The sequence below is a fragment of the Salvelinus alpinus genome, chromosome 30 (genome assembly GCF_045679555.1).
Source record: "Salvelinus alpinus chromosome 30, SLU_Salpinus.1, whole genome shotgun sequence".
Lineage (NCBI taxonomy): Eukaryota > Metazoa > Chordata > Actinopteri > Salmoniformes > Salmonidae > Salvelinus > Salvelinus alpinus.
In genome coordinates this window covers 31588808-31615575 of record NC_092115.1, presented here as the reverse complement: position 1 = coordinate 31615575, position 26768 = coordinate 31588808, and the positions used below count along the sequence as shown (strand labels likewise).

At 41.1% G+C, this 26768-nt stretch overlaps 2 protein-coding genes and 1 long non-coding RNA gene across 3 annotated transcripts; 1 reads left to right on the top strand and 2 right to left on the bottom strand.

The window, feature by feature from the left end:
• The first annotated feature begins 775 nt into the window (after positions 1 to 775).
• LOC139560332 (uncharacterized) lies at positions 776 to 12464 on the top strand. The gene is made up of 3 exons (XR_011671915.1): positions 776 to 1216; positions 2125 to 2255; positions 11984 to 12464. It is a non-coding gene; the product is annotated as an uncharacterized lncRNA (long non-coding RNA).
• Positions 12465 to 15589: 3125 nt separating this feature from the next.
• On the bottom strand, positions 15590 to 19016 carry LOC139560100 (forkhead box protein F2-like). Its single transcript, XM_071376606.1, has 2 exons — positions 17624 to 19016; positions 15590 to 16351 (listed from the first exon to the last, which is right to left on the bottom strand). The coding sequence occupies exons 1-2, from the start codon at positions 18597 to 18599 to the stop codon at positions 16176 to 16178; spliced, it is 1152 nt and encodes a 383-aa protein (XP_071232707.1). The 5' UTR covers positions 18600 to 19016; the 3' UTR covers positions 15590 to 16175.
• Positions 19017 to 23172: 4156 nt separating this feature from the next.
• Positions 23173 to 25768, bottom strand: LOC139560057 (forkhead box protein Q1-like). Its single transcript, XM_071376549.1, has one exon. The coding sequence runs from the start codon at positions 25557 to 25559 to the stop codon at positions 24738 to 24740; it is 822 nt and encodes a 273-aa protein (XP_071232650.1). The 5' UTR covers positions 25560 to 25768; the 3' UTR covers positions 23173 to 24737.
• Between the last annotated feature and the right edge of the window lie 1000 nt (positions 25769 to 26768).

Here is a 26768-nt window from a genome sequence, read left to right as displayed (position 1 = left end):
GTACAGTTATCGACTAAATATACATAAATATGTTTTAACTAAATAAAACATATTATAAAGAAGTTCAACTTGTTTGAAACATTACTGGGACTGTAAAGTAAATCCCTACAACCTTGCGTGTCATCAATATAGTTTCGTTGTGTCATGGTCTTTTGTGGTGTATTTTTTTTGGTTTATATCGACTACCCGAAAAGTATTGGGGAAAAGTCCCCCATGTAAATATCATTCATATACAAAGGACCCACATGGGTCATTTCCAGATAAAATCGAATAGACCATAGACATAATTGAATCCCTGGAGATTACAGCACAAAGAAATGAGAATATGGTAAATAACACCATGACAAAAGTTACTATCTCAAAATAAAAACATCGAACTGTTAATAAACAATGCAGAAAGAGCGAGAGAGATTTATTGGCCCCACGTATCAACTGCATGCAGTATGGGGAAGGATGGGACTAATTGTGCTCCATGAAATGAGTTTCAGCGACCATATGTGGACTGAGCGCCCCCTGGCGATCAGTATGGCACCTATCAATCACATAGGTCTAAGTATTTGCCCATTTTAGTTTATTGTTTAAAACGCATAGTTCTGATCCTTGGTACTGATTCAGACTCACACATCACACTTAGGCCTACTGTTTCATTTTAGTTTATTGTTTAAAACGCATAGTTCTGATCCTGGGTACTGATTCAGACTCACACATCACACTTAGGCCTACTGTTTACTGTTTCAGACTCAATCATGCCCTGCTTGCCAAGAAAGGTGTTCTATTAACCCTTGTCTCTTACTATCACAGGTTCTGCTAGCCCATGATCATGACTCTCAGTTCCATTACATTACACATAAGAGTCATTGGACAAAGGCAGTGTTTTGTTAAGATCCTCACCACTCAGTCTGAACATTAACACGCATCGCTCCTGGTACGGATTTGGAAGCATAAGGACCTGATCTTTCATATCAGCGGTTAAGTGGTTAAATTGATACACACCTTGATAGTGTTATGTTTAGTGTTCCCACATGGCCATATCGCCATGTTCCAGCACTTGTTTGCGGATAACAGACGGAAAACAAGAGGTGACCACCTGAGCTAAGTAGCTATCTAGCATGCTCTGAACACCAGTGTGGAAGCGTAACTCGGGAAGTGAAGCGGAAATGTAGTTTCGTCGGATGGAGGCACCCATAGCTGTATGGATCTGTGCAAAACTGTTACAGTAAGTGTATATTTTCTATTGGAAGGAATCTTTCTCGCTGATGAAATATAAGGGCCAGATGTTTTGAAAGCTGCATTGGAAGCGATGATTATTGACGTTTCTAAACTTTAAAACACAGCGTGGGGATTGTAGCTCACATGAGGCAGTCGTGGGCGAAGCTAATTGCTGAGAACTGTAGGGAGAAGGCGAAATGCCGCCTAAAATTTGAGAGCACTAGGGTTTTACTTGCCCTTATCATGACTCCAGTTGCATTACATTACATTCGGTCATTCCACTTACCATACCGTCCTAGGCAAATGCCCCGACGCTCCGACTGTCTGATGCTGGCCAAATGCTCTGTCTAAAATAAAATGTTTCCTAGCACCTGATACGGTTTTGGAAACATAAAAAAAAAAAATCCAAAATCCTTGTCATATGAAGAAAAATAATGAAGAGAAATTATAGATAAAACGTGTCGGTGCTCATCGGCCATTTGACATAAACATTACAAAACAAGTTGGAAATTGCAAATTCAACAATTAGTGGTTTGGAAGGAATCAGTGGCTAACTGCAAGCATTGCAAAGTGATCATTAGCCTGCTATTCAGTGGAGTGGTGGTGTGGCCCCAAGTCTGAGATTATGGGTCTCTTTTCCAAGTTAAAAATTATAAACACTCAACATTGGCCATTCTGTCAATGAAGCATGATTTGTGCCGGGCTCAAAACAACTGTTAACTTGGAACTGCGCGATCTGACTTCCGTAAGTTCAAGACAACTGGGAACTCAGAAAAAATGAGCTCCGACTGGGAAAATACATTTTGAACGGTCATCCAACTCGGAATTGTAAATCCGGAACTCGGGCCTCTTTCTTTCTAGAGCTACGACCTGAAGATCACTGACATCATCATGATTCAACCTTGTTTTTTTCAGAGTTCCCAGTTGTCTTGAAAGCAACTTAAATCCAGAGAATGTCAGACATTGATGACAAAGTTTGATGACAAAATTTGCCCGTGATGGACCACAGTGCCACCTTCCTGTTCAAGTGAGCACAGCACAACAAGGTGAGTCCAAAAATGTCTTGTGTGCTGCTGCATAAATTATGTAATAAGCCAGGGAGATATGTATACTGTAGCTAAGAAAGCAATACTAAGTGTATGTTATGTAGTAAACTGTTAGTAGCCCATGTGCCTAACCCTAATAATTTGGTCTATTTTCCCCTCTTAATTTTGCTACTGTTCTGACTTGGTGGTGCACATGTAGCCTATAACCTGTTTTAGAGAAATGTAATCATTGAATATTGTAAGAGCTTTCATTCTCTGCTTATATGCCCCCTTTATTTATCCTACGTTTCTGACTTAGTGTACAGGGAGAACACTGTAAGAACGGCCCTTGTTCTGAATTCTGTCGCTGTACATTTCAAAAGTGCTGAACAAATAGTTATATTGACTACGTCCGTCCTAGTTCGCTCATTAATGTCTTAATCAAAATTATGGATTGCCTCTTATCTGCTTGTTGTCCCCTTATGCCATAGTTGGTACATCTCAATTGTCAGTAGAAAGCACATCAGCTATGTTTTTTTTAAAGGCAGTAAATGAGGCTGAATGTGCACCGTTTGTCACCGTTATAGTGCAATTCATGTACTGTTTAGTATTGGGTTGTGTGGTGGCTTGTGGGCACCGTTTGTCACCGTTATAAGGCAATTCATGTATTGTTCGAGTGGTGTGTTGTGTAGTGGCTTTGCTGGCTTGCATCCCACATTTTTTGATGTGTTTGCCTCGCCAAGATTGACATGCTAAAATTGCCACTATGTGGTCCATACCTTGAGCTGAGAGCCCAGAGCTAGGGTTCTACAGCTTAAAGGTTATGGACGGGTTCCATGTTGTACTGGTTAGTACTCTGAATCCAAGGACGTGAGTTCAAATCACAGGTAGGACATGCTTGTCTTTTGCGCTGAAATACTCACTTCGCCTGAGTAGCTTATATAGCCTTGCTGGATGCACACTATAGTTTCCCCATGTGTTATTGTATAAGCTAGCATCAACATAATCAATGAACACCAAAGGTATCCAACGCACTAGATTTAAAAAAATTCACAACAGCACCAACAATCTCTTAAAATGTGACAGACATAGCTTATTACTCCTATTATGTTTATTTGAGTGTGGGTAAATGCCACAGGCTTTCTTTGACAGTAGTTTTAGTTCACTTGGATTTTGGCTTTGTTAATGGTTGGGATGTTTCATATATATTATGCTGCTGCCCCCATGTGTTTCATGTCCATATTACATTTAACTTGGCTGCTTTTGTTTCAAGTTTTCAAGTAAAGTTTCAAGTTTCAAGTTTTGGCAAGAGGGGAATAAAGCAATGGAGGACCTGAAAATGAAGAAGAACAAATGATAAACAAACCCTTTCTCAATAGCCTAATAATAGATCCCCTTAGAGCAGCAGAAGTGGTTACCTCATTAATCATAACAGTCGTTTGATGGCAGACGTTGCTCACTGGAAAATATCAAACTACTTTACGTCACTTGCGCTAGCCACTATCCATGAATCCCCATCAAAGCCGGATGCAGTTTGATTGCCATCTTAAGGTGCTGTCCAATTCCCCAAAAGATGCCTCCTCAGCCCTCGATTTAGCTCTAGGGAGAGATTGAACACCTTTGGCACAAGTGTCCCAATGCTGAGAGAGTGATAATTACTGAGGGTGTAAGGGCTATTTAGACCCTCAGATAGCCACTTCGACCGAGCCAGCAAGGCTGCAGGCTGCATTTGTTTATGTCAGATTTCGAGACTTGACACGTAACAGATGAAATACCTTTCAAATTACATGTTTAACTGTTACTGAGGTTTATATCTTGTAAAACAGAGGGGATTTGTTCAGTTGAATTGAATTTCACTTCATTACTTTAGGAGTGTGTCTTGAAGTTGATGGGTTTATTGATCCCATCGCCACTCTCTGGAAGTCACCCTCAGAGTTTCATCAGCAACACGTGACAATGGAGGGCCCTACGAGCGAGTAGGTAGTTAGGGGCGAGAAGGTGGTTTGGGATTCACAGTGGGAGCGTTCAAGCTGATCACTTTTGTTAAATTGGTGTCCATCGTTGGTCACCGCCTTTCAAAGTGTGTTGCATTATGGGGATACAAATTGTCCAACTTGCGTGAACTTTACAACGATCATGCGATCAAAGGTCATGAAGTTTCGACTGCAGTTGACTTCAATTGTCTGCAGTTGCTCTTCACCAGCTGCAACTTGCTGCCAATGCCTGCATTGTGGGAGGCACATTGTTTGTCAACCAATCATTAGAGTGTTTTTGTTTGACTCATGCGAACAGGACCAAAGACCTGACTAAACAGGATGCAACTTTGCCAGGATTTATATGTATACAGTGGATGTGGATATATACAAATAAATTGGATATTTGAGGCTCTCTCTCCCCAAGTGATAGTACAATGTACACACATATATTTACAGTATGTGAGTGTGTGATATGGGGGTTACATTACAAAAAAAACGTTTATAAATAATAGCAACACTGCCATGTTGTACTGAACCTTGCTGTTGGAAAACCACATCAGTGTCCGACTTTCGGCTGTAGCAGATGCACCTCCCCCGACTTCAGTCCTCGACTTTCGTCTGCAGTCGGTTGCTTAAGTCTTACCAGTCAAACATGCCCAGTATGGTCACTTGCAGTGTTGATATGACCCACAATTCAATGAAAACTGTAGTCACGTGTCACTCTTGTGGCCGCGAAGTGTCAAATTTAATCAAAACGCTGCACTTTTTTGAGACAAACTTATGACGCTAGCTTTCTAGCTATCTTAGCTATAAAATATATATATACTGCATATAGATAACATTTGGCGTGTTCGAGCAGATAATTTTTGTCAAGTCGGTTACCATCTTTGGTCACCACCTTTCAAAGTGTGTTGCATTATGGGGTTAAAAATTGTCCTACTTGCCCCTAGATGTCAACTGCATGAACTTTACAAAAATCATGCGATCAAAGGTCATGAAGTTTTAACTGCAAGTTTCTGCAGTCGCTCTTTACCAACTTCCTCCTGCAGCCATCACCTGTATTGTGGGAAGCTCTATTGCCAACCAATCATTAGGGTGTTTTTGTTTGACCCATGCGAATGTGACCAAGCACATTATTGACACAGGCACCACCCTTGACACAATTCATGTATACAGTGGATATATACAAATGAATGTGATATTTGATGTTCTCTCTCACTGATTGATGTACCTACATATGATTTCAGTTTGTGAGTGTGTGATATGGGGGTTGAGCCATGTTTATTTCAACATTATAAAGATAAACTTGTATATACAATGGCAATACTGAAAACTACATTTGTGTCCGACTTTCGGCTATCGCAGATGAACCTCCCAGACTTCACTGCTCGACTTTCGTCTACAGTTGGTTGCTTTGCCTTACCACTCAAACGCGCCCATTGATTTTAACTGTGGCAAATGGTAATATGAGGTTCAAAGCGCTCAGACTCATAGGGCGCATGCAAACAGTCAAGTCGGTGACTATTTTTTGTACATTTTAGTCATTTAGCAGATGTTCTTATCCAGAACAACTTACAGGAGAAATTAGGGTTAAGTGCTTCAACATATCGACAGATTTTTCACCTAGTCAGCTTTGGGAGTCAAACCAGCAATCTTTCGGTTACTGGCCCAATGCTTTTAACCGCTAAGCTACCTGCCTTTCAAAGTGTTTTGCATTATGGGGTTAATAATTGTCAGATTTGCGCATACACGTCGACTGCATGAACTTTACAAAAATTGTGATAAGAGGTCATGAAGTTTTGACTGCATTCGACTGCAAGTTCCTGCAGTTGCTCTTCACCAACTTCATCGTGCAGCCATCGCCTACGCTGTGGGAGGCTCTATTGTCAACCAATTATTAGGTTGTATTTGTTTGACCCACGTAAACATGACCAAAAATGTGACTGAAACAGGAACCAACTTGGCCACAATGAATGTATACAGTGGTTATGTACAAATAAATGTGATATTTGATTCTCTCTCTCTCACCAATTGGTTGTACAATGTACACACACACAGTATATTTTCAATTTTGTGAGTAGGCCTATGTCAGTGTTTCCCAAGGCCTATGTCAGTTTCCCAAGGCCTATGTCAGTGGGTCCTCCAGTACCCCAACAGTACACTGTTTCGTTGTATCCCTTGACAAACACATCTCATTCAACTCATTGAGGGCTTGATGATTAGTTGAAAAGTTGAATCAGGTGTGCTTGTCCAGGGTTACAATAAAAATGTGTACTGTTGGGGGCATTCGAGGACCAGGGTTGGGAAACACTGGCTTAGGGGGTTGGAGACATGTTAATTTCAAAAGGATTTATATACAACGGCAACACTAAGCCTTGCTGTTGGAAAACCACATCAGTGTCCGACTTTAGTCTGTCACAGATGCACCTCTCCCGACTTCACTCCTTAAACCTTAGTCTACAGTCGGTTGCTTTCGCCTTACCACTCAAACGAGCCCATAGTGAGGAGCCTATAAAACATAGCTAACTAGCTTTATAAACACATTTTTTGGAATTCAGAAACTTATTGGAATAAATGGACAAACTATAGAGCTAGCTATCCAGCTATGGGTAACTGTAGCTAGCTACCTGACAGGAGTGCTAGCTACGTTAGCTTGCTAAGTACATCAATAGCTTAAGGTTGATTGTTTTTAGGCTCAACAAAGATTTCCACCCAGGACGTTACCACTCTGGTCATCACTGACCCTCACATCGGGAAGCGACATTTAAGGTACACTCGGATGTGACGATTTAAAACGTAATTCAAGGGCTGAGGGTTGACGGCCCACGGTTGTCTACTTTGCCATCATGTTTTGTATTGTATTCCAATTGTGATTGATCCCTGAACACATGTGACGCTATTTTGAAGTGTATAAAAACCTCCTTCATTTCCCTGCCTGCAAAAAATCCTGATAAAGGCCTAAATGTGTTGGGTGAAGTTGTATCAATAAAAAAATACTTTCTATCAACATCCACTGTCCTCCAAATGTTGCTGTTGCTGTACCACTTGAGGAATCTCACCTTAGCCTTGAGCCACAAGCAGCCACAACCCCTAACGTGTAAGTAATTTATCTACAAAAACAATGCTATGACACTAAAATAGTGGTCACGCTCGAGCGGATCACTTTTGTCAAGACTTTGACCATCTTTGGTCACTGCCTGTCAAATTGTGTTGCATTATGGGCATAAACATTTTCAGACTTGCGCCTACATGTCGACTGCATGAACTTTACAAAAATCATGAGATCAAAGGTCATGCAGTTTATGATAAAATTGTCTTCAAGTCGCTGCAGTTGCTTCTCACCAATTGCAACATGCAGCCATCACCTGCATTGTGGGAGGCACCATTTGTCAACCAATCATTAGGGTGTTTTTGTTTGACAAAATTGGTGAGAAGCAACTGCAGCGACTTGAAGACAAAAGTGATCCGCTCGAGCGTGCCCACTATTTTAGTGTCATAGCATTGTTTTTGTAGATAAATTACTTACACGTTAGGGGTTGTGGCTGCTTGTGGCTCAAGGCTAAGGTGAGATTCCTCAAGTGGTACAGCAACAGCAACATTTGGAGGACAGTATTTTTTATTGATACAACTTCACCCAACACATTTTGGCCTTTATCAAATCAAATCAAATCAAGTTTATTTTATATAGCCCTTCGTACATCAGCTAATATCTCGAAGTGCTGTACAGAAACCCAGCCTAAAACCCCAAACAGCAAGCAATGCAGGTGTAGAAGCACGGTGGCTAGGAAAAACTCCCTAGAAAGGCCAAAACCTAGGAAGAAACCTAGAGAGGAACCAGGCTATGAGGGGTGGCTAGTCCTCTTCTGGCTGTGCCGGGTGGAGATTATAACAGAACTATGCCAAGATGTTCAAAATGTTCATAAGTGACAAGCATGGTCAAATAATAATCATGAATACTTTTCAGTTGGCTTTTCATAGCCGATCATTAAGAGTTGAAAATAGCAGGTCTGGGACAGGTGGCGGTTCCATAACCGCAGGCAGAACAGTTGAAACTGGAATAGCAGCAAGGCCAGGTGGACTGGGGACAGCAAGGAGTCATCATGCCCGGTAGTCCTGACGTATGGTCCTAGGGCTCAGGTCCTCCGAGAGAGAGAAAGAAAGAGAGAAGGAGAGAATTAGAGAGAGCCAAGATTTTCAAAATGTTCATAAATGACAAGCAAGGTCAAATAATAATCAGGAATAAATATCAGTTGGCTTTTCATAGCCGATCAATAAGGGTTGAAAACAGCAGGTCTGGGACAGGTAGGGGTTCCATAACCGCAGGCAGAACAGCTGAAACTGGAATAGCAGCAAGGCCAGGCGGACTGGGGACAGCAAGGAGTCATCATGCCCGGTTTGCCGTGACGTATGGTCCTAGGGCTCAGGTCCTCCGAGAGAGAGAAAGAAAGAGAGAAGGAGAGAATTAGAGAGAGCCAAGATTTTCAAAATGTTCATAAATGACAAGCATTGTCAAATAATAATCAGGAATAAATATCAGTTGGCTTTTCATAGCCGATCATTAAGAGTTGAAAACAGCAGGTCTGGGACAGGTAGGGGTTCCATAACCGCAGGCAGAACAGCTGAAACTGGAATAGCAGCAAGGCCAGGCGGACTGGGGACAGCAAGGAGTCATCATGCCCGGTTTGCCGTGACGTATGGTCCTAGGGCTCAGGTTCTCCGAGAGAGAGAGAAAGAAAGAGAAAACGAGAGAATTAGAGAGAGCATACTTAAATTCACACAGGACACTGGATAAGATAGGAGAAGTACTCCAGGTATAACCAACTGACCCTAGCCCCCCGACACATAAACTACTGCAGCATAAATACTGGAGGCTGAGACAGGAGGGGTCAGGAGACACTGTGGCCCCATCAGAAGAAACCCCCGGACAGGGCCAAACAGGAAGGATATAACCCCACCCACTTTGCCAAAGCACAGCCCCCACACCACTAGAGGGATATCTTCAACCACCGACTTACAATCCTGAGACAAGGCCGAGTATAGCCCACAAAGATCTCCACCACAGCACAAACCAAGGGGGGGCGCCAACCCAGACAGGAAGATCACGTCAGTAACTCAACCCACTCAAGTGACGCACCCCTCCCAGGGACGGCATGAAAGAGCACCAGTAAGCCAGTGACTCAGCCCCTGTAATAGGGTTAGAGGCAGAGAATCCCAGTGGAGAGAGGGGAACCGGCCAGGCAGAGACAGCAAGGGCGGTTCGTTGCTCCAGAGCCTTTCCGTTCACCTTCACACTCCTGGGCCAGACTACACTCAATCATATGACCTACTGAAGAGATAAGTCTTCAGTAAAGACTTAAAAGTTGAGACCGAGTCTGCGTCTCTCACATGGGTAGGCAGACCGTTCCATAAAAATGGAGATCTATAGGAGAAAGCCCTGCCTCCCGCTGTTTGCTTCGAAATTATAGGGACAATTAGGAGGCCTGCGTCTTGTGACCGTAGCGTACGTATAGGTATGTACGGCAGGACCAACTCGGAAAGATAGGTAGGAGCAAGCCCATGTAACGCTTTATAGGTTAACAGTAACCTGTAACAGTAAAATTTATCAGGATTTTTACAGGCAGGGAAATGAAGGAGGATTTTATACACTTCAAAACGGCATCACATGGGTTCAGGGACCAATCACAATTGGCATGTGACTGATGTGGCCAAAGATGGCCAAAGATGTGACTGAAAAAGGAACCAACTTTGCCACAATTCAAAATCTACAAAGGATACAAATGAAAGTGATGAGAATGAATGAAGGCTCTTCTCCATTTATTATCAAGGTACACGTTATTGAAATGAGATTCCTCTTTTCCTTAGGAAGCTGACTTAGCCAAAGATACTGGTTCGAGGGTGGAAAATGGCATCCCTTGAGAGGGCAAGAACAAGATATATGACAGGAGAAGTGCAGTATTATCATCAGGAGACATTTTACTTGGCTTACGGAGGAGGAATGGAGGGGAAAAGAGAGGCAGAGGAGGTCAAAGAGAGAGAGGGAGGAAGAGCGTGAGCTTGAATCGGTTAAAATGGCGGAAAAGGGGAGATGGTTTGTTAACAAAGAATGTTAGAAAGTGTAAGCAGGGTGAGCTGTATGCTGGATCGAAGACAGGATGAGAAATGGAAGTGAGTGAGCGTGAAGTATCGGAGGTGGTAGGTTTGGTGAATTTCTCGGAGCCCGTGGATGGCACAGAGGGTCAGGATAAAGATGAGTCTGTGACTGTAGGAGTGACATTTTTGGGAAAAGTGGACCCTTGCTTTTTGGCTGATCCATTTGTGCTTTCAGGGTGGGTAAAAACAGAGTTGGGTGCTGTGGAATCGGGGAAGGTAACCAGAAGTGGTCTTGTGATAATTGTTTGTGTTTCTACTGGTCAGAGGGAGCAGGCACTCCTCGTTAAACGAATGTGAATTGTTGTGCAACACAGACAGGGCGGCGTGAAACAGAAGAGTAGTCTGTTCCTTTGAGTTTTGATGTTGAGTCTTTGCCCGACAAAGTAATGTTAAGATACTGTATATGCTTGAGTAAGATTGGATTTTTAGCGTTTATAGCAATGGTTTTCAACTGTACTGCAGGGATGGAATGTAAGTTGCAGAAAATGTAGGTTGTGGTGGAAGCTGCAGAGAGGTATTTGGGTGTACGAGACTTGACGTCAGAGGAGTTAGAGGGCGTGTTAAGTGGTGGTGTCCCGTCTTTTCAGGCTGTTGGACTGAGGTAGGACTAGATAGATTTCAATAGTGGAGAAGGGTGGTGGGTTTTTAGTGAGTGTAGGGTTAGATGGTAGGGTATTTGTAGATTTTTTTTCAATTCCATTTTCTTTAAAGCAAAGTATACGGTGGTGGTAATGCAACATTTATTGGATGCCAACCGCTGTTAAACCTCATTGAATAAGAAGAATGAAGGTGAGATTTTAGATATCTCTGTAACCAATTAATTGCACACACATTATGTTTCTAGTTTGCGAGTGTGTGATATGGGGGTGTAGAAAAGTTGATTTAGACATTTATACAGAAAAAACTTTTATAACCAATAGCAGCTATGGTGACACTGCAATGTTGATCTGAGCCCTTGCTGTTGGAAAACCACTAGAGCGTCCGACTTTCTGCTATTGCAGATGCACCTTCCACAACGTCACTCACCGACTTTCGTCTACAGTCGTCTTCGTTAGGCTTACTGCTCGAACACACCCAACGTTTAAAATGGAGTCAGGGGATCATTGCCAGGTAATGGCTGACTATTAGAGCAACGTGGATTAACCCAGCCGCAGCTGTACCAATAGACATCCCAGTCCAAGATGTACTTATTTTCTAAAGTAACCTTTCAGAAGAGCCAAGCAAGCTTACCCTCGAGTCCCATTTTAAAGAGACATGTCTTGTCTAAAGTGATCGAATGGGCAGGCTGATATCTAAATCTATCCATCATCAATCATACATAACATGCATCTAATCATAATGTCAGGGCTTTGTTGATAAAACATGATGCATGATTCATGCGGTAGGACTGATCTCTGTCCAACTGAAACGCTCGGCAGTTTAGGGAAGTAGATTTATGATGGATTGTGAATCATTAAGATGTGTAGTGGTGGTGCTAGTCATTTCTGGTGGTTGTGATTGTTGTTGAAGGAATACTCAACAGCATTGAAGGTAGCATTGATAGCCAGGTTGAACTACACAGTTTATACACATTACATTATCTGAAAAATATCTCACTTACTTGACCTTTTATTTATTCAACAGATAAGCTGTTTATATGTGGCAAGGAGGCCATGCCAGGAAATGAGGAGTTCCACAGGAGTCCTATGGATAGAGGTAGGCCTGTGTTACTCTAAATACATCCATCATGTTTAAGGGACCCACCAATTGGAAGTAGCCTATAGATTGTGAGAGAGACGCACGTAATGTATCTATCAAGACCGGTCTTTGAGCGCAGACAAATCGATCAACCACCAACTCGCTCAAGTCAGTTGGAGGAAAAACAAATCCAATTGAATCGCTGAATAGCTAATATAAATCTGGACTAAACATTTCATAGCTGCAGAAATGGATTCAGATGCCTTTCAGGACCATTCCAGATGATTAATAATATAACATAACCTGGTGCAATGATGGTGTATATGACATGGATAAGATCACTACAATGTTAAGGGGAACTTTATTATGCATTTACATGTACATGTTTCTAACCTCCAGAGTCTTTTCCTGATTAAATAAAGGTTCAATAAAATGTTTAAAAAGTTATCAGTTTTTTCAATTTCTGAAGTGTCAGTCTTTTCCAAATGTAACACTCTCACGGAATGTATCATTCACACCTGCTGATGTTGTTAGTGAAAATATGATGTTTAGATTATAAACAATGACTGCAGATTAAAAAATAGAGCTTTTACCACTCTTAATTTTTCACAATAAATAGACCCCGGCCCGAGGACCCCGTAGACCCCATCCCGAGGCCCCCATACACCCCATATAATATTCAGTAATTTACAAACATTTGGCTGTTTTGATTCAAATTAAAAAATGTATCCACTACATAGAATAATCCAATCCAATGTACTTTCATGATAGGTCAATGTACATTCAAATCAATATTGAACCCAGGAACCACATGTCCAATTTATGAAAAGTTTGTGATAGACCTTATAGAAGGGTCAGATTGACTTGGAATGAATTGAATATCGGCCTGTCCAATCGAAGCTTGGAAGTCAGTTGTTCCCAGTCATATAGAAAAGCTGTAAGCCTGGTAATGTGTGAGGCAGAGGGAAGGCTCCAGAGTCTTGTCTATATGGTCTGGTATGCATCATGTCCATGAAACAGGAAAGGATCACTAGCGTCACCAGTGTAGAGGATATATTAAACTTGAACCATTTCCCATTCCAGACATCCGAGAGCCCCCGTTAATGTGGTAAAGCTGCAGGTTACCTCAACTACTATTTTGGGTAGTTAAATGCCAATATTGACTTTATGATTGTATCGTCTCAATAATGTACAGTAGTTGTTTTCCATCTTTGTGAATTTCACATTTCACATTTCTCTTCCCATGGTAGGTGTACAGGTAAGGCAGTACCACTAGGTGGTGGCCTTGTTACATCATTGCTTTAGATGGATTTGTGAGCAACTGGTATGCATAACTAATCACCTGAAACCCAAACTTGAGTATAGTTCTATTTCACTATTGTTTTCGGGTATTCAGATTTCAGGCTACACAATGTATGCCTTTTAGCTACTATTCATTTCACAATGGCAAATCATGTATGTTTCTCCACCTTGTATCTATTTGTCTGTCTTTCTCCTCTCTAGTCATCTATGCATCAATTCCAGTGACATGCAGTCAGGGTAGGCAGTGCAGTCAGGGTAGGCAGTGCAGTCAGTGCTTACCCTGGGATAGTCTAATAAAAAAGCTGATTCTGGTGGTTTTTATACTCAACATTTCAAAATTGCCTAAAATGGCATCAAAACGTGCAAGGCCGTTCCCATACAGTCACTGTCTGGATAGGGTCAGCATAGGCCTCGCTGCTTTGCCTATAGTTTAATTTGTGCATTGAGCCAATTTCCTATTTTGCGCATGAGTATTACCTCATCATGTTGTGTAGGTAAACTCTGCACATGTGGGCGTGTCTACATAATTTATCTGGCAAGCAAAAGCAACCTGACCAATTGATACTATACTGCACCTAAAACAATTTTCCAAGTTGTATTTTGAAGGAAAACTTGGTATAATTCAGAGAGGGATACCAACCCCGAAGTTTCCTGACCTTCATCAGAGAAAGAGACAGAAGATCATCCGATCAAATGAACCACACTCAGCCTGACAGACACAGAAACCCGAAGCAGACAAGACGATTACAGATGAGACAAGAGGAATGTTTTACAACATTTTTTGACAATATCAGTGTTCAAATGAAAGCCAGGTTTGATCATTTTGTCATTTATGGCCCTACAACGATGCATTTTCTAAATGCAATTTCCTTTGCATTTTACGGGTTAGACTACTGTTGAATGAATATGAGAATAGACAACATCACTTTGATGCATTTTATTTATTAAGGTAGAATTTCATTTTGAGACACTTTTTTTACATTTTAAACTGCATTTTCATTCAATTCGAGTGTTGATATGAAGATTTTGTTAGAACCATATGTATTATATACAGCACTGTATGTGTGTGTGTTTGCACACGCAGCATGCTGTGCATTGGAAGTATTGTAAATCCATTGTGACAGGCTATGGAGTTTGTGTTGCGAATTATTTGGATGAAATGTGTCCATATGTTGGTATTTTAGTGCCAGCTATCAGTTGTAACTCGGTCTATGGCTGAGCTATGTTGATCAGTGTGTCATTTTGTAGTATGATATGAAATATGCCACCATCTGAGGCTATCGCTTGTGTATCATGGCTACATTGGTATTTACATTTGAGGATTTTTCTTGACGTTGTCAATTTCGGTTAATAGCTTATGTCACCCTGATTGTTGGAGTTATCTGTTGTATGATGAATTTTTGCTTCATCAAAGTTTATTTGTGAGTAAATCTGTTTTTTTTAGACAGGCAGTTCCTAGCCAGCCACTGACCTCACCTCATGTCAACGCTCAATTCCATCCAAATGTGTACACGTTTATTATTGTATAACCAGGTCAAGCCAAGTGATATCTCACAAATAATTATACTGAACATACATGTCCACACACGAGTCATTCCTCAGAATCAGATTTGTAAAAATCAGGATTTAGAGAAGAAACAGTCTTGGTTGAATAGTAGGCCTACTTTTGTTCAAAAGGTTGTAGTGGATGGTAGATAGCATTTTGAAAGTCCACATTTCAAAGTTTTAACCAATGGGTTATCTCAAATGTAATGCCGTTATGATTATTTGTCAAATGTATTCTGTAACAAATATGTACCAATATGTTGATATTAGTATGATCATGTTATATATTCGATCCCAATGGAAATGAATCCTAAAAGCACCAACATATTTGTATCTTAAAACGCTCCAACGGGGGTTATTTCTGACCCAAAATTGATAATGATTGCATTTGTAAATGCTGAATATAATACATTAGATGTATGCATGTGTTTGTCATTTATTTGTCAACCGTGAATTCGTTGAATTCAAATAGTAGGCTATAACAATAACAATCAATCTGTGTATTAACAACAGTTATATTAAGGTTACAATAACAAAAAAACTATGTAATAAAACACCTAATTTGTCATAAAGAACTCAAAGACAATTTTGGGCAATTGTAGTCCCAAAAGATCTCCCACGCTGTATACAATCCCTATAGGATTTGCGATATGCTGCATAGCATAAACATGTAGCCTACCCTTGAATAAGAATGACCCCAAACAGTTTTAAAATAGATCTCTTTATTGACTTGCTGCAGCGAAATCTTTCGAAAACTCAAGGGTTTAGGTTTAAGTGCAAATAGGTAAAGATAAATCGGAGTGAATGTGCATGTATTTTTTATTAAACATATTTAACGTAGTATTGCATTTTATCCGTGTTGATAACTTATACTCAAACACTAGCCTACAATATGAATGAAACGACACAATTAGTTCACTCCTGAATGCATCATGGCATGGTGACAGAGTTTGAAGGTAGGCTGACTTAAGATGTCATTGATCAACTATATCCAATAGCTGTCTGAGCCGTGCTTGACAATGGCAATAGGCTACATGTATGTATTTTATTTTTCAATTTTACTCCATGCACTCAGTCCTAAAGTGTTTCATTTCTCCGGAAAGGTGTTATGGCATGGATGTTCTCACAGACAGAGTGACTGACATTTTGTATATAGCCTAACCCCCCCACCCCCATTTTTACAGGTCTTGACATCTGGGACAAATGACAAGGAAGCGTATGGCTTGTATATAGTAGCTGTGTAGTTGTTGTGATCCTCATCCAAGATGGCAGTGGTCTCAACGCGTTGATTTCACAAGACGCATGGCTTGACGTCCTGATAGACATTCTGGTGATGGTGATGTAGCTGGTGGTAGTACGATCCATTGGCAGTTGGCGGGTGAAATGAAGAGATTCCGTTAAAGTTCAGAACTAAATCTTTCCTGTCACATACTGGCGATGAATGGCTTGAGTATCGAGATAATCCCACTGCAAACAGATGGAAGAGACGTGACAGTCAAACACAAAACTTTTTAAAATACACAACCAACTTGTTCTAATGCAAAAAATGAAAGAACATGGCGCCAATATTTGGACGTTGTATTTATGCCAATGGCATGTACTCCAATTATTTTTCTTAAATGGTAGGCTACATTTTTCCTAAAACAACTGCATGCAGATCATTTAGAGCATACATGCAAAATACAAACGATTTCATGAAACACACACATATTTATTTATATATAGGCTACATCACTTTTACAATGTGAAAATAATAGATCATTTGTAAACATAAGGTTTTGAATATTTTCCTGGAAAAGTGTCCTTGATATTTGCCATGAATACTTTGCTTTCTATTTAGTGTTGAATTATTTGACAAACATCATTTGTATTTGTAATGAAACTATTTAATTCAGTGATATTATTGTTCATATTTATGTGTTGTTTCTTATGGAGACCATTGCGCACAAAGGTCACAGGCAGTTCTATCTACAATGCCCAGAATCAACCATATGTACGGATAGGGAAAACATACTTGGTTGTTGACATTACTGATGTATTTTTGTGTATTATTATACACATAATTAGATGTTGACATATTATTGTCATGACACATATTGGTGTTTGGCGCATTTTCATTTAAGCCTATAGCCTTGAAAATGAAATCTAGGCTACAGTTTTTGGCCTTACTACTATAAACGCATTGAATAACAGCTTCACTACATGGAACAACATATATAAGCTTGTACATTTTTGTGTATTATTATACACATAATTAGGTGTCGACATATTATTGTCATGTCATATATTGGTGTTTGTAAGTCGGTCTGTGGCTGAGCTGGCCAATAGCCTTGAAAATAAAATATAGGCTACAGTTTTTTAAAACTTCCTTGAGAGTGATTATGTTAATCTTGGCAGTAGAATTTGCATTAATATTAATATTACTTATTTATTTATGTTTTTAGTTATATTATCATAGTTCTACAATTGTCTTTTATTCCTAAATGGACAAGCAGAACAATGCAAGTGTTGCCTAACTAGGCCCAATGTCCCCTTCCCTATGATTCGCAATCAGCAACTGCCCATCTCGACTAGGTCTACTTCCAAATAAAACAGTAGATATAAATACGCACGATTTAATGCAAACTGTACATAAGAGTATAATATTTATTACTGGGTTGCATATGTTATAATTGGTCATATAGTGTGCCCATGCAATTAAGTATTGTGTTTGCCTATTAGTAAAGTAAACAGGCTTACTTGAAATATCAGATGAGTCTCTTCCGTTGTGATGGCGATAGCTTTGCTCCAGAGAGTAAGGGGATATACTCGAGTGCAAGGCAGAGGATGTGGGACTGTTTGAGGCCAGGGATTGCTGCTTGATGTATGGAGACACACCTGGTGATGTCCAGTGTGAGGAGGCACTGGTATAGGGAGAGTGACAGTCCAAGGTGCCTGCTGCCATCGCCGCCGGCGATGAGTGCAGAGGGCTACTACTGTTGTCTGGGCAGTATTCTCCATTAGACGACACCTGACAGGCAGCCATGTAGGTGGACCCGGGGCTTGGCGACATGTGAGGAACATGAAGCCCTCCACCCAGCCCGTCGTAGCTCCCTGGCACCGTGTTCCCCATCACGTCCAAGTTGTAACCATTATGACATGCCAAGGACGCAGAGGGGTTCTGGAAATCGAAGTTTTGGGGCAGTATCGACGCGCCAAAACCCATGCCATTCATCATTCGATACATGGGTTTCAGAGCTTGGCATTTCCTACGGAATCCGCGAGGTCTGCGACGGAAGGACCCCTCTTCGAACATAAACTCGCTGCCCGGGTCTATGGTCCAGTAGTGTCCCTTGCCTGGTCTGCCGAGGCCCTTGGGCAGTTTTATGAAGCACTCGTTTAGAGACAGGTTGTGCCTCACAGAGTTTTTCCATCCCTGGTAAGACCCCCTAAAGAACGGGAAACGGGCCTGAAGAAACTGATAGATTTCAGCCAGAGTAAGCCTCTTTGTCGAGGAGCTTTGGATAGCCATCACAATAAGGGCGATGTATGAATAGGGCGGCTTCTCAGGACGCCTCAAGCCAGAGTTGCCCTTTTTCCTTTTGTTTGACGCATTTGGTGAGCTCTCCGCCACTGGCTGTGCGCTCATCTGAGTGGCGTGCATCACTCCGGCTGCTGGGCTGGATCTCAGAGAATGAGACGAGTCCAGATGTTGCTGTGAGCTCTCAGTCGTCATGTTTGCGCCCAAATTGGGACACAGAGGAGTATGAGTAGCCTATAACCAAGAGTATGACCAATGCTCTTTTTTTTTGCACTGGCCTGAAAAATCTAATGAGAGCAGTATCCTACACCCAATACTTCAGTCAATTACTCAGCATACCTCCTTCAGACGTTCTAAAAAAATATGTTTCCAAATGTGATAATTTGAGAGGTTAGTGTCCAGTGGCGATTCACTGCGCGTTTATTGCAGTTCTAATCAGGAACACCAGCTGAGTATCGGTGTGGCGGCTGCTCCTCCTCCGTCTCACTGTGGCCATCGCTGGCAATAATCCTTTAAGAGGGGAAACATAAAGCTCCTCGACTTTCTTGCGCATATCCACTCGGCCAAACAAAACTCGACCACCTATCAATTCTTAAATCTCTCTCTGCCCCCTAGATCCCGGCTAAATCCCTCCAAGAAATCGCCAGGAACTCGAGACCCACCCTCTCCCAGATCTGGCCCCGGTCCAGCGGTCCAGACATAATTCTAGCAAGAGCCACACACATCACAGCACAAGCTCAGAAGACTAACAGAGACCTCTTCCCATCCACTCCTCACAACTCTCATACACGCAATTAAACCATTTATCAAACTCATTTAGACATTCCAGTCAACAGTGCAACACGCCAGACGATGAAGGCAATGGTTCCAAGTTAACCATGAATGAGACATAAACATAATGTAGGCCTATCCTATTTACTAGAATTCTAGTTTTAGGTATATACAGTACCAGTCAAAAGTTTGGACACACCTACTCATTCAAAGGTTTTTCTTTATTTTTACTATTTTCTACATTGTAGAATAATAGTGAAGACATAAAAACTATGAAATAACACATATAGAATCATGTAGTAACCAAAAAAGTGTTAAACAAATCAAAATATATTTTAGATTTTAGATTCTTCAAAGCAGCCACCCTTTGCCTTAATGACAGCTTTGCACACTCTTGGCATTCTCTCAACCAGCTTCATGAGGTAGTCACCTGGAATGCATTTCAATTAACAGGTGCCTTCTTAAAAGTTCATTTGTAGAATATCTTTCCTTCTTAATGCGTTTGAGCCAATCAGTTGTGTTGTGACAAGGTAGGGCTGGTATACAGAAGATAGCCCTATTTGGTAAAAGACCAAGTCCATAAGATGGCAAGAACAGCTCAAATAAGCAAAGAGCAAAGACAGTTCATCATTAATTTAAAACATGAAGTTCAGTCCATCAGGAAAATATCAAAAACTTTAAGTTTCTTCAAGTGCAGTCGCAAAAACCATCAAGCGCTATGATGAAACTGGCTCTCATGAGGACCGCCACAGGAAAGGAAGACCCAGACTTACCTCTGCTGCAGAGGATAAGTTCATTAGAGTTACCAGCCTCAGAAATCGACAATTAACTGCACCTCAGAATGCACCTCACACATCTCAACATGAACTGTTCAGAGGAGACTGCGTGAATCAGGCCTTCATGGACCTTTGACACATTTGAGAGGTGTGATGGTGTGGGGGTGCTTTACAGAGTTCAAGTAACAGACACATCACAACATCAACTGTTCAAAGGAGACTGCGTGAATCAGGCCTTCATGGTCAAATTGCTGCAAAGAAACCACTAAAGGACACCAATAAGAAGAAGAGACTTGCTTGGGCCAAGAAACATGAGCAATGGACATTAGACCAGTGGAAATTTGTCCTTTGGTCTGATGAGTCCAAATTTAAGATGTTTGGTTCCAACCGCAATGTCTTTGTGAGACGCAGAGTAGGTGAATGGATGATCTCCGCATATGTGGTTCCTACCGTCAAATTTGAGAGGTGTGATGGTGTGGGGGTGCTTTGCAGGTGCCTCTGTCAGTGATGAATTTAGAATTCAAGGCACACTTAACCAGCATGGCTACCACAGCATTCTGCAGTGATACGCCATCCCATCTGGTTTGCGCTTAGTGGGACTGTCATTTGTTTTTTACCCAGACAATGATCCAACACACCTCCAGGCTGTGTAAGGGCTATTTGACCAAGAAGGAGAGTGATGGAGTGCTGCATCTCCACAATCACCCGACCTGAACCCAATTAAGATGGTTTGAGATAAGTTGGACTGCAGAGTGAAAGAAAAGCAGCCAAGAAGTGCTCAGCATATGTGGGAACTTCTTTAAGATTGTTGGAAAAGCATTCCATGTGAAGCTGGTTAAGAGAATGCCAAGAGTGTGAAAAGCTGTCATCAATGCAAAGGGTGGCTACTTTGAAGAATCTAACACTTTTTTGGTTACTACATGATTCCATATCTTATTACATAGTTTTGATATGTTCACAAATAACAAAAAACCCTTGAATGAGTAGGTGTGTTCAAACTTTTGACTGGTATTGTATATATTCATATATACAGCCTATTATGTATAAAGCCTATGATGTACTTGAGGATGGAAAAAAGTAATGGAGAGCAGAGAACTACAGATCACAGTATTATGCTGCACAGTCAGAGCTTCTTAGAGCTTGTCGCTTTGTCTAGCAGAGGTCATGGAGAAATAACAGTCCACAGTTGTCGTGTTCATTTGTTCGGGGCTGTTCAGGATAGTACTTTGACATGAGTGGAAACATGATTTTTCCATCAGGCGCTTCCAGCATACCACACACGGCGCGCGAGTGTCAGTTTACCGCCTCGAACGTTGGATCATATCCCTCGAGAGATGAATTAACTACACAGATCCAAATGAGGTCTTAGAAAAATAGGTCCAATTGATAATTTTTATAGTAGCTTATAATGATGATTCTGATGTTATTCTGTTGTTATTGTCGAAGAAGAAACCATGCATGCCTATGGTGCCCATGTGCTAGGGAACATTGTGCAGTGCGTAAGCATGCATAATGCTTGTAAGGAGAACATGTTTGGCAAAACAAAAGAAGGTCAAACGAAAGCTGGTTGCATGTGTAGCCTCTCCCAATTCTTGATCACGATAAGTTTAATTTCAATATAAATCAGTTCAGGAGGTAAACTATATACAAATCATCGAGGAAAACTGAGACATGTATAGAAGACAAATATATAGATTTTGAGTTGAACTGAACATTTTCACCCAACTGCATTTCATTTATTACTTGCTATAAGGCAATACAGGTAAAATTACAAAAACAATAAAGTCAAAGATTTAATGACGAAATATGAAAATATTTACAGACGTGGTTTTACGAATTTTACGTTACCCGTTAAATGTGTAATAACAGTATAGTATTTTAACCCAACGACTTTAATGCAACAATTAAACGACAAGCTCAAACTATTAACCAAACAAGTATGTCGAGATAAAATCATTTCCCCTTATAAAATCAAAGGTAAAGAACATAATCTCCTCATAATTTCCGGCAACATAAAAACTAATAAACCCGCTGCGTTCAGGACGCACAGCTGGTTTAAATGACTTTTATTTTCTCAGCCACAGAAGAATACTTAGAAGGCTTTGAACATATTGCACACAGAATCCTGTCATACCGTCTTGGTAAAATCGAAAATAGTTGTTTTTCAGCTTTTAAATGTGGACTGAAATCCACTTGGATAGGCTATTTTGCGATTATCTCTCCCCTGCTTATGTGTCTCGACTTGAGGCGACGGTTATTTGTAGCTCCAGACAGAAAATATAAATACTGAATGTCTGTTTCCGCTCACAGGGAGCTTCTCAGACACAGAAAAATAAATGCCGTATTTCTGCCCCAATACAGGGACCAATTTATAATTAGATATGTGCCACACTAATAATGACACACATCATTTCTTTAACAACATTATGGCTGTATTATTATTATTCCAAGCTATTTTGTCAATAACAATCGTTATTAACAATTATTGTAACGCAGTAGTAGGCCTAAATATGAATTGGCCTACTGTGATAGCCTATTTGTAGAGTTGCAGAGAGTATGCTACTAAGGGACCTTTAGGTAACAATGTTATCTTAAATCTAGAATTAGGTATGTGAAACATTTGAATGCGTAAAACTAATGTTATTGGATTATATTTAGTGTTAGGCCCATTCCCTTTTCGCAACCTTATTCGTCACCTCAGTCCCTTCTTACCTTTCATCCTTCTGTCTTTCTTTATTTCCATTCTCTGGCCTCTTCCTCCCTTACTTCCTTTCTCTTCCTCTTTGGTTTTGGTTAGACTATTCAATACATATATAGTCTAGGCGAGACGATACTAGCCTAAACTATAAATTGAATATTAAGGATATTTACAACATTATCAATGTGCTTCATACAGGACATCCACTGTTTGAGAGCTCACAATGATAGGCATATACGTTTTGAATGAGTTTGATATTACACCAAGTTGATAAGGCCATTTTTAATTCAGTAGCATAAGTAGTAGGCTACAAATGGCGGGTAGACATTGGGGAATGTGATGAGGGATCAGGCACCTGCAGGCCGACACCATACACCTGTCAGTGTTTGTGATGATAGATTGGCATTTTGACGTTTGTCTTGAAAACAACTTGTAGCGCAGATATCTTGGTTGTTCACAATCTATTCCATGCGCTATGAATTCAATGCAACAAAATATATCAACATAAAAACACATCACAATGTCAATGTAAAAGTTACTCTTTATTCAAAATATGTATTGTGTTTAAACAAAATTAAAAAACGTATACAAGCTGCTCGACATGATCACAAAATGCAAAATGTAATATTGTAGATTATAAACTGGGTGGTTAGAGCCCTGAATGATGATTGGCTCATAGCCATTGTATATCAAACCGTAAATCATGGGTATAACAAAATATTTTTTTTATTGATCTAATCACATTGGTTACAAGTTTATAATAGCAATAAGGCACCTCGGGGGTTTGTGGTATTTGGCCAATATACCACGGCTAAGGCCTATGGCCAGGCACTCCGCATTGCGTCGTGTTTTAGAACAGCCCTTAACCGTGGTATATTGGCCATATACCACACCCCCTTGGGCCTAATTGCTTAAGTAACTTAGGGGGAAACGCCCCATTAAGGGAAATGTCTATGTTCTGACAGAAAAAAAGCAATGTTTTGGTAATATTTAGATATGTGCATATTGGCTATCCTTAGGCAAACACATTTTGAAGGGAAATAAGTGGGCAGAATTAATTAAAACGCCATAGAGTGGGCATTTTGAACTCACTTTCCCAGCAAAATGCACCCTGAAGATTAGTGTGTTAAAACCCATTATATACGTTTAATTTGAGATTTTTTTGTAATTGACTCTTAAAAGCTAAAGTTTAGGTATCTTATTTTAATTAAATACATTGAATTTAGAAAAACAATTTAACTGCACTTCTCACTTACTATTAATGTCCTCACTATGATGCGGTTTGAATGTACTTCCTAACTCTCAATAAAGTTACTTCTGGAGGATGTGGATATGATTTGGAAAGTTCTAATATAGATACCACTGATTTGCATTGAATTATCCTGAGGGCATTTTGCCCCACTGGAGTCACTCCAACAAAAATAATTTTGTTGGAGTGACTTAAAAAGTTGAGATGAGACGTGACATTTTTAGTTGAGCAAGACTACTGGCATCCAGGGAAAGTGTTAAAAAATGATTGACATGAAGTGGTTTCTGTGAGAATTACAGGAGGGGGCGTTTAGCCCCAAGTTACCCTAAACAGCATGATTTGAAGTGATCAAGTGATTCGACAATTCAGTAACAATATTTTAAACAAACCAACAACATAAATAGCCTATAATCTATACATCATGAACTGTATGTACACAGTATAGCAAAAAAAATGCTATTGTTTTAAAGGGAAATTACCATAGAACATCAAAGCAACGAAATAAAGCCTACTCCTCCCCACAGGGTGCGTCGATCCATACAAACATGTCCAGATATAACACATACTATTCTCTATGACCTTTTCCAAATATAAGGCAATGAAATAAAATGCATTTAGTTCAAACATAATTACTGTCAAAGTACACCTAATGCCAACCCAGTGTTTTTATTCTATTTGCCACTCGGGTCCATTTCGAAAGAAGACTGTCTGTTTTGAATCGGTGGTAAACGTCAGATCCTGGAGTAGCCAGCGCTGCAACTGCTGGGATTATCTGGTAAATGTATGAGCCCTTTTATGTCAATTTCAGAGCTGCGAAACTATATTTTCGATGATCCATCTCAGTACAATCCACCACCATATGCCCCCAGGATATGCGCAGCGTATGAGTCAATATGAAACATCGAATGGGCGGGATGCGGTAAGGCGACTGATGGTCCTCTCACAATGTGGGGCATCATCTGAGTGTAACCGGGCCACGGTAACGCACCAACGGTGGGAGAATTCTCAGCCCACTCCTGTCTCTTGAACGGTTTGCTGAGGATACTGTCTATAGCGAAGGAACTGGAGAACTTGGCACTGCTGGCTGGTGGTGCGGGTGTTGTGGTGAGTTGCGTGTCCTCGTCTGGACGATGGTCAGACACGTCTTGCTCTTTGCCTGTCTTTTTGTTGATTCGTTTTCTCCTGCGTCGGAACACTCCGTCAGCGAAGGTGTACTCGCTTTGAGGATTCAGCATCCAGTAGTTGTCCTTTCCCCATGGTCTGGACGTGTCCCGGAGGACCTTCAGAAAACAGTCGTTCAGTGACAAGTTGTGGCGCACGGAATTCCTCCAACCGGTGTAACTGCCCCGGAAAAAGGGAAACTTTGTCATCAGATAGTCATTGATCTCCGCCAGAGTCAGACGCCCCGACGTTGAGTCACGGATAGCCATGGCAATCAGTGCGATGTAAGAGTATGGAGGTTTTGGTCTCCGCGTGTACGGTTTGCCCTTGCCATCTGCACCCAGTGTGACAGGTGGCGGGCTGTGCGCTAGACAGTCCCCATCCGAACCCAACTCCTCCTCACCAGAGACAGGCGAGCGGACGCTGTTCTTAGCATCGCCGCACAGCTCCACAGATTTCACCTCATAGTGGTGGTTTCCACAGAATACTTCAAGTTTCATGTTGTCTGTTATAATTTCTGCTTTACTGCGAGTTTCTATCCAAAGTTTATCCGATGCCCAAGTAAAAACAGGCACGTCGCCAGAAGAGCTCAGGCCTCAGAGGAAGTCTCGTCTTGTTTGTAAAGGTGTCAAAGCGCAGAACGCTTTCAGTCAAAATATCCTATAAGTACCCGATGAAGTTTATACCTTTGGCAGCACTAGAGCTCGTCTCACCTTCTGTCTGTCTGGTGGGCTGTTTATAGCAACAGGCTCACCTCAGGACCAACCCAACGAGGCGGGGCTTGATAATTACATGGATATTTTGGAACAACTGAATATCATGCACTCTCAGTGTTTATGACACATCATAAATCATAACAGTCATTATCTATTTTTATTTCAATACTTGTTTGACAATGGAATTGCGTTGAGTAGCCCTTTCACCCTCCCTTTTTCAGTATAACAAGACAAGTAGGAATAGGCTATATTTCTTACCTGTGTAACTCGATCTCGCTGTGGAGGTAGACACCGCTGGAGTACTTCACCTGAGACAACAGGTGGCGTGCGTTTCATTTCCATCTGTTCTGTCTCGCATGATGCAATTCTTATGGAGAGTTATACCTGACTTATTATCTTTTAATAGCATATGAATTCTTCAAATGTTTCAGTTTGGCCATCATATGTCTGCAGATACCTGGAATAATACCCTATTATATGAATTTGATACAAGCAGCCACCACTGATAAAAATTATATCTTTTTTTATAAAGATGCTATGCAGTGAATGTATTACCCTACATAGCCAAAAGTATCTGGAAATCCCTTCAAATTAGAGGATTCCGCTATTTCAGCCACACCTCAACCGTTGTATAACATCGAGCACACGGCCATGCAATCTCCATAGACGAAGATTGGCAGTAGAATGGCCCGTACTAAAGAGCTCAGTGACTTTCAACGTGGCACTGTCATAGGATGCCACCTTTCCAACAAGTCAGTTCGTAAAAATTCTGCCCTGCTAGAGCAGCCCCGGTCAACTGTAAGTGCTGTTATTGTGAAGTGGAAATGTCTAGGAGCAACAACGACTCAGCCGCAAAGTGGTAGGCCACACAAGCTCACCGAACGGGACCGCCGAGTGCAGACGCGTGTGGTGCGTAAAAATCATCTGTCCTCGGTTGCAACACTCCCTACCGAGTTCCAAACTGCCTCTGGAAGCAATGTCAGCACAATAACT

Excerpts from the sequence above, each read along its gene's own strand:
- LOC139560057 (XM_071376549.1), bottom strand. The coding sequence starts at position 25,559 with ATGAAACTTGAAGTATTCTGTGGAAACCACCACTATGAGGTGAAATCT.
- LOC139560100 (XM_071376606.1), bottom strand. The coding sequence starts at position 18,599 with ATGACGACTGAGAGCTCACAGCAACATCTGGACTCGTCTCATTCTCTG. Across the intron at positions 16,352-17,623 it reads AGACTCATCTGATATTTCAA|TGGGATTATCTCGATACTCA; the intron begins GTAAGCCTGTTT and ends ATCTGTTTGCAG.